Genomic DNA, 8700 nt, shown 5'->3' with positions numbered 1-8700 from the left:
CTGTGACACGGCCGAATTCTGATCTCCTGCTGCCCGGAGCAGATCTCTGATCTGCATCAAGCCTCTGCCAGCTTCTGACTGAGAGGGCTGGATGGACTCTGCTATACGGGTCGCAGCTGCTAAATTCTGGATTGGGGTTCGATATACCTGAGTCGGTGGGAAGAGTTGACGTCGACTGGTGTCGGGAACTCGTTGCCGCGCGCGCTCGTCGAGTGCTCGCTGAAGATTCTCCAGGCGAGTGCATTCGGCCAAATTGGCCAAACGTGCCTCCTCCAAGGCGCGAGCCTCGGGGGTTTCTCCTGCGGTGGGAGTACGCAGGGCATCCACGTTCCTGCGGCGAAGTTCCTCTCTTTGCAGAGAGTTGAGTGGCTCGGGCTGGTACTCTTCGTGGTCTCGTGCGGGGTCGCCTCCGTCGCCTGCCCCACCATCACGGGCGAAGCCAGGGGGACTGCGGGGCCCGTCGACCATCAGGATTTCCGCCGCTGGATCACTGCTATCGCACTCGGATGCAGTCTCTACGGAGCCAGTCGACAGATCGAACAGGCCGTAGAGAGATTCGTCTGGCTCGATTGCCGCAACTTGGGTGGTGGCCATCTGGCGAGCCACCGCGTGCCTCACCCACCGCTGAAGTCTCGACCGGCCCGAGCGCTTGTGCTGGCGGGAGACCGGGAGGGTAGCCGATGGGGGAGTCGACTGATACGGGGTCGACGGTTGCCGCAGCAGAACGCCGCGGACACATGCACGAAAATGCATCGCACCGCGGACGGGGAGCGCATCGACGTCGAGTGGAGCCTCCTGGAGCCAGGCGGAGTCGTCGGCGACGAAGGTGAGAGCACCGAGACGGATCTCTCGACCCTCAACCAAAACTCCAGCAGCCACCATGATGAAAGTACTCGGAAAAATCGCAACTTCTCCTCAAAATCGCTAAGACACCCGCCCCACGGTGGGCGCCAACTGTCGTGGTTCTAAGTCTGACAGTAGAGTGGGGGTAGGTATGGAGAGGCAAGGTCCTAGCTATGGAGAGGTTGTAAACACAAGAGATGTACGAGTTCAGGCCCTTCTCGGAGGAAGTAAAAGCCCTACGTCTCGGAGCCCAGAGGCGGTCGAGTGGATTATGTGTATATGAGTTACAGGGTGCCGAACCCCTCTGCCTGTGGAGGGGGGTGGCTTATATAGGTGCGCCAAGACCCCAGCCAGGCCACGTAATGAAGGGGTTAAGGTGTATTAAGTCCGGGGCGTTACAGGTAACGCCCCACATAAAGTGTCTTTACTATCATAAAGTCTACTTAACTACAGGCCGTTGCAGTACAGAGTGCCTTTTGACCTCCTGGTAGTCGAGTGAGTCTTCGTGGTCGAGTCCTTCAAGTCAGTCGAGTGAGTCCCTCGTTGGTCGACTGGAAGGTGACCTCTTCTAAGGGTGTCCTTGGGCAGGGTACTTAGATCAGGTCTGTGACCCTACCCTAGGTACATGACCCCATCAGCGCCGGCCTGCGCAGAGTCCTTGTTTCCTCTTTGGTGCAAAGGGGGCAAGCGCAGGAAAGGGTATCAAGCAAAGGCAACCAGTTCGGTGCAACAAGACCAAGACCAGCAGAACGGCAGGATGGAGGTCATCGTAGAGCCCAGGAAGGCGTCATCGTCAGAGTCTTTGGCAGGCGAGGACCAACTTTAGTCAGGATAAGTGTACTAGATGTTCCCCTTCAAAATGGCCAATTATTGACGCCCTTCCCGCTTAATATTTTGGAAGAGGACCAGGGTCTCGCTCTATAAATAGGGCTAGCCACCATAGTATAGAGGCATCTGAAGGTCGACGAAGCGAACCTTAGCCAGATCCACCAACACAAGAACTACTCCCCTCGCGAGGCAGTTCTTCCTTTGTATTGTTCATCATCAGCCCCTGAGGCAATCCACCACACCACAAACTAGAGTAGGGTATTACACCACAATGGTGGCCCGAACTAGTATAAACCTCGCGTCCCTTGTGTTGTTCTTCTTGTAGTCTAGATCCTTTGTGAGGCGATGAGACGTGAGTTGGTAGGGGGAGTGATCTCCGCGCGCACCCCAGAGTTCAAACCTTAAGGGTCTGCCGGAACCCGAAATCCGACATTTGGCGCGCCGGGTAGGGGTGCGCCGGAATCCGCCTTCTGCCGTCTTGCGTTTCTCCATCCGTCGCATCCATGTCTGACGCTCGTCGAGCCCGCGCCGAGCGCCGGGCTGCCCTCGCGGCCCATGTCGCCCAGACGGCCCCCGTCGGAGGCTGAGGGTATGTACCAGTAGCTATGTGTTTGATCTCTCTCTCTCTCTCTCTCGTGTTCTCTCTCGTGTTCCCTCTATGGCACGATGTTGATGTATCCCGAGCTTTGCTATTGTAGTTGGATCTTATGATGTTTCTCCCCCTCTACTCTCTTGTGATGAATTGAGTTTTCCCCTTTAAAGTTATCTTATCGGATTGAGTCTTTTTATGAGAACACTTGATGTATGTCTTGCCGTGCTTATCTGTGGTGACAATGGGATATCATGTGCCTCTTGATGTATTTTTGGTGACCAACTTGCGGGTTCTGCCCATGAACCTATGCATAGGGGTTGGCACACGTTCTTGACTCTCCGGTAGAGACTTTGGGGCACTCTTTGAAATACTTTGTGTTGGTTGAATAGATGAATCTGAGATTGTGTGATGCATATCATATAATCATGACACAGATACTTGAGGTGACAATGGAGTATCTAGGTGACATTAGGGTTTTGGTTGATTTGTGTCTTAAGGTGTTATTCTAGTACGAACTCTTGAATAAATTGATCCGAAAGAATAACTTTGAGGTGGTTTCGTACCCTACCATAATCTCTTCGTTTGTTCTCCGCTATTAGTGTCTTTGGAGTGACTCTTTGTTGCATGTTGAGGGATTGTTATATGATCTATCTATATTATTATTGTTGAGAGAACTTGCACTAGTGAAAGTATGAACCCTAGGCCTTGTTTCCTATCATTGCAATACCGTTTACGCTCACTTTTATCGCTTGCTACCTTGCTGTTTTTATAATTTCAGATTATAAATACCTTTATGTACTATCTATTTTGCACTTGTATCACCATCTCTTCGCCGAACTAGTGCACCTATACAATTTACCATTGTATTGGGTGTGTTGGGGACACAAGAGACTCTTTGTTATTTGGTTGCAGGGTTGTTTGAGAGAGACCATCTTCATCCTACGCCTCCTACGGATTGATAAACCTTAGGTCATCCACTTGAGGGAAATTTGCTACTGTCCTACAAATCTGTGCACTTGCAGGCCCAGCAACGTCTATAAGAAGAAGGTTGTGTAGTAGAATCACTTATCATTTTGCCACTTATCCTTCTTTCGACCCTCGCTAATGATGGACGTGTTGTCCACGTGATCACAATGCATTCAACATTGGAAATCCCAAGGCAATGAGCTTGCATCCACACGACACACTTGTCATTGTGTAGCGCAAGGAAATGTCTAAAACTTATAATAAATATCATCGACCACGAACTACTCCCAAAGCCTAGACGTATAAAGACTTTCCAGAAACTAATCAAAACCTAGACATAAAAGACTTTTGAAACGGCAAACAATTTTTTGAATCGACAAATATTTTTTAGAAAAATTAGGCATTTTTTAAAATTCAAAAACATTTGTTTTATTTAGACGAACATTCATTGAATACATGAATAGTTTTTGAATTCATGAACATTTTTTGAGTCGATGATTTTTTTAAAATTAGGGCAAAATATTGAAATTCACAAACAAATTTATTTTTTGGGGTAGTTTCTAAAATTTCATGGATATTTTTTTTAGATTCACAAATATGTTTTGAATACACAGTCATTTTCTCAAAATCAAGAACATGAATTTATTTCTCCATATTTTTTTTTCCAAATTGTGATTTTTTAATAATTTGTGAACATTTTTGTAAAATCACCAACATTTTATGAAACCACGAAAATTTTATGATTTTTCAAACATTTTAAATTCATAAAAATATTTTTTTTTCTCAAACATTTTATTCAAAAGTCTCAACTTTTTGAAATTTATAAACCCCGAATTAATTAAAGAAGAAATATATAAAAAACAAAAAGAAGAAAAGAGAAGACAAAAAAACGAAATGGTAAAAAAAATAGAGGCGCCACACCCCGTGGCCCATGAATACGTACGTGGGGAAAATGATGGAACCTGGGGTTCAAACCCTGGTCTTCTTGGTCGGAGAGAGAGGTTGTAGCCACTATGTGGCTAGGGTGCATGTGTTATAGAGTGGGTATCATACCTATAAAAGTCTGAGCTGGACAGCGACTTTGAAAAAAAAAACAAATTGTTTTCAGGGCGGCATAGCGGGTAATATATACTCCCTCCGTGCGGGAATATTTGTCGGAGAAATGCATAAAAATGCATGTATCTAGAACTAAAATACATCTACATACATCCATTTCTCCGACAAGTATTTCCGGAGAGAGGGACTTTGAGGGTAATTTTTAGATGGGCGACGAGAAGCAATACTTGCTTTATTATTAATATATAAGGTAAAATAAGATAAGAAAAAAGTAGAATTTTTTTCATTAATTATTGTCAAAACAATACATATCCACTTACATAGGAGTATATACCAACGAATTAATCACCAGGATGGTCAATCCATGACAAAATACTTTAACAAACATTACTTAGCAGATCAGATACGTAGAGATCGCCAGTGCACGTTACTTAGTTGAAGATTGACGCCAGACGCAGCACGTACGCTAGCACGCACGCAAGTACCGGGCTGGTTTTGACTCTTCGGTGGCCTACACGTACTTGGCGTCCGTGACCATGGCGATGCCGCCGGCGGTGCGTGAGGTTGCCGTGGTGGGGCGGCCGAACCTCGTGACGGCGCAGTCCGAGGCGAACAGGGCCGAGGAGACGTAGTCGGCGGTGCCGCCCATGACGGGCATCTTCGAGGTGACGTTGAGCTTGTTGACGTAGTCGGAGCGGTAGGTCTGGCCGAGCACGCCGTGGACGTCGTCGGAGAGCGTCTGGAACTTGAACCCGAGGTCGAGGTGCGCGAGGCAGTCGTCGGCGGTGACGCCGTAGCTGTGCACCTTCGACTCCTCGGCGGTGATGGGCACGGCATTGGCCACGATCCGGAACACCCCTTTGAGCTCGACGACCACGTTGTTCGCCTGCGCCGTGCGGGTGATGGAGAGGCCTGGCACAGACGCGGAGGACCAGCGCGCGCCGTCGGTGGGTGGGAGGTCAATGCGCTCGTCGTCGAAGGCGAGATCGAGGTGGTCGACGGCGGAGTCCCACTGGGTGGAACGGACGGCGCCGAGGTGGAGGCGGTGGTGGGCGAAGAGGACGCCCACGGCCTGGATCCAGGTGAAGTCGCGGCTGGTGGAGGGGTTGTGGTTGCCGATGAAGTGGGCGTTGATGTGGAGGTCGTCGTCGGAGAGGATGCAGAAGTCCTGGTTCTTCATGCCGTGGAAGTAGAAGTTGTTGCCGTCGCCGCCGGTGAAGCGCGGGTCGCCGCAGGACGCCCCCGGGTAGAAGTCACACACTGCATACAAAAAGTACATCATGCATGCAATGCAAGAAGATTAGCATATGCATGTGTGATTACACTACAAAAATTACACTCAATTCATCAAGTAATAATAGCCATGTTGTGCTTATAAACTACGTACGGCAGAAGGTCATGCAGGATGGGCAGAGGACGAGGCACTCTTTGGGGCAGCGGCTGGGGCAGGTGGCCTCGCACCCGGGACGCTTCTTCTTGGTGTCGGTGCAGGTGAACTTGCTGTTGCGCTTCCCGACCCCCGGCTTGATCACCACCAGGTTGCTGCCCTTGGGCACCTTGGGCACCTGTGGCGGCGGCGCCTGGGCCGACGCCGACGACGCCATGAGCGTGCACAGGACCAGGAGGCTCGCGCCGATCGCGCACGCGGCCACGGCGGTCGACGGCCACCGCACCGCCATTGCTAGCTGCGGCTGGACAAGCTAGTGACCGGTTGGATGCTGGATAGATGAGTTTGTGTTTCTCTGGCTAGCTCTTGCTGGTTGTGGTTGTTGGTGTTGCTCTGGTACTAGGGTGCGTGTGTCTTATAGCGGCTGGGCGCCATGGATTAGCTAGGGGCGTTGACCTAGAGGCAAAGCTGCTGGAGGGTACGTGCCGGGCCAGCAACGGGGCGGTGGCTTTTCTTACCTGCGAAGCGTGCGTGCATGGACGCACCACGGCCACGAGACGGTCATTATTGCATGCACGCTTGCATAAGTTTAGGCGAGGTGACCGATCGTCAGCTAGTTATTCCTGCTTCTCAACTAGCTATTTTCTCCTCGCCAAGCTACCGAACGTGATGTGCGTAGCACAGAGTAATTATTGCATGCACAGTTGCACACTTGCATCAATCAATCAAGTGCCAAGCCAGTTGAGACTTGAGAGTCAAACATATACGCTTCGACGTGAAAAAATAGGAACCTATGAAGGCCATGCATTTTTTCCCCATTTCTCCCTGCGAAGCAACCCTACATAGGTAATGCAAAAATTGCTCCATGGCCTGGTGGATTACGCTTCTACGTGGATAACTGTAGGATCGATGGTCAATGGCGTCGCCCGCGCGCACGTACGTACGTATGTGCCCCATACATAACATGCATGCGAAATGCAAACGACCATGTATCTACTCCCTATTTTCTATTGTGTATATGCACTAGGCCGCTGGCTACCCTGCTTCCAAGCTCTCGGCCCATTCCGTTGGTCGACTTGGCCATCTTCTTTCTTCTTCCTTGGTCTCGCGTCGTCCTCACTTGATCACCGTGCCATGCGACGTAGGGTTGGTGCCGCGTGGAATTACGGCGAGACTAGCGGCGCATATGCATGTTACGGCGAGACATGGCGTGAAGACGAGGGCTTGTCAATGCGTTGACGCGGCGAGCTAGGGAGTTAACTAATCTTGGCACCGCGTGGCGCCACCGCCGGCCGGCGAGGCAGTACGCGGCTGCACCGCGTAGGCGTCGACACGCAGACATGCAACTCCTTCATGATGGACTACTAGACACAAAGAGATTGTTGCACATGAAAAACTTTTCCACGCCTTCCTGCGATTGTGCAGCTATGGAGTGTCTAGTCAAGGCAACAACCTTCCTCGTAGTATCCCTTTTGCTGCTGCTAGATGCTACTCCCTCCGTTCCGATTTACTCGTCGTGGTTTTAGTTCAAATTTAAACTAAAACCACAACGAGTAAATCAGAACGGACGGAGAGTAGAATTTGTGTGCCCAGACAAACTCTAAATTCTCCGAGCCTTGAAGCCTTTTGTGGCCACCAAATGGAAACTAGGAGTCCCTTTATTCGTGGAGGTTATCACTTTAGCAGCCTGGAGTATTTACATGTTCTGAACACAATAAGATTCTCACAGAAAAAGAAACAATAAATTTCCAAAAGTAATGAGCATGCGGCGGCGTACATATAGAAAATCCAGAGGGGCGCATGATACGTCCTAGACGTATCTATAATCATACCTTAATGGAATAGTTTTCACATCAGATTTTATTATTATTTTTGGACTAACCTATTAATTCAGTGCCAAGTGCCAATTGTCAATATTTTTTTCGTTTTTAGACTTTTCCGAAAAACCAATTTTGTGGGACCAATAAAGTCAGAAAAAAATTCTGGAAGTTTTGAGAAGTGACGAAGCCAAGGGCACATGTGCGAGCATAAAGCGTCTCCCGTGGGCCCTACGTGGCCCCACCGCATAGCCTAGGGTTGGGGCGCATGGCCCACCTCCACCACCTCTTTCTTCAGCCGCCTTTATGTACTCCAAAAAACCCTTAAAATAATGATCGAGGATTTTTTTTCCTACCATCGCACCTCTCTGTTTCATCGTGATACAATCTGGAGGCCTTTCCTCGCTACTCTGTCGGAGGGGGAATTCATCATGACAACCATCTACATCAACCTTGCCGCCACCATCTCCATGTGTGTGAGTAGTCCTCCTTTGAACTATGGGTCCATAGGAGCAGCTAGGTGGTAATATGAACCTGTTTCTTCAATACAATAATCACATGAGCTGCCCTATATGATTATGCTTCATCTGATGCAATTTTTAAGGCGTGTTTGGTGCAGTGAGATGAATTTCCACTTTATGAACAGATTTGCACATGTTTTAGTCATGCATTCTTATGAGTTCTTTGCTGCATAATCTCCAATGTTTACATGAATGATCTCGCAGAAAGAGTTGTGTGTGTTAGTTGAGTTCAATCTTACAAGTACTAATGCACTTTGTGTTTGGAAGTGATTATTGCAACAAATAAATAAAAGTTCTGATTGTAAACGAGAAATAAAAATATGTTGATCGAGGTTGAAAGCAATTGAGATGAATGGACTGGGATACATAGTTTCGCTAGTTAGACTTTGCTTTTCTGTTAATAATGTTTACATCGTGGATGTGACGTACACATGCACATAGCTAGGATAGTGGAAGTGTTGCATGCACATTTCTTTCTTCCTTTTGATTTATTCCTCTAGTTAGCATGGCACATAGAAGCAGCTGTGTGATGGCGCGGCATAGCTGGATGACCAAGAGTTGTTAGTCACGTAGTTAGCTCCTTTGGAATCATGGTATACACAGAGGAAGGGATAACAAAAAAGCCGCGAAGTTAGGCGTCGTAAAACTCTCTCTCTCTCTCTCTCTCTCTCTCTCTCTCTCTCTCTCTCT

The 8700-nt window shown here is 48.7% G+C and overlaps 1 protein-coding gene across 1 annotated transcript; it reads right to left on the bottom strand.

The window, feature by feature from the left end:
* Positions 1-4576: 4576 nt before the first annotated feature.
* On the bottom strand, positions 4577-6042 carry LOC119316311. The gene is made up of 2 exons (XM_037590618.1): positions 5673-6042; positions 4577-5545 (listed from the first exon to the last, which is right to left on the bottom strand). Exons 1-2 carry the CDS (start codon positions 5962-5964, stop codon positions 4797-4799), a joined length of 1041 nt encoding a protein of 346 aa, XP_037446515.1. The 5' UTR covers positions 5965-6042; the 3' UTR covers positions 4577-4796.
* Positions 6043-8700: the final 2658 nt, after the last annotated feature.

The sequence above is a fragment of the Triticum dicoccoides genome, chromosome 1B, assembly GCF_002162155.2.
Source record: "Triticum dicoccoides isolate Atlit2015 ecotype Zavitan chromosome 1B, WEW_v2.0, whole genome shotgun sequence".
NCBI classification, from domain to species: Eukaryota; Viridiplantae; Streptophyta; class Magnoliopsida; order Poales; family Poaceae; genus Triticum; species Triticum dicoccoides.
Note: the sequence above shows the minus strand (reverse complement) of the source record. Positions and strands in the feature narration are given on the sequence as shown.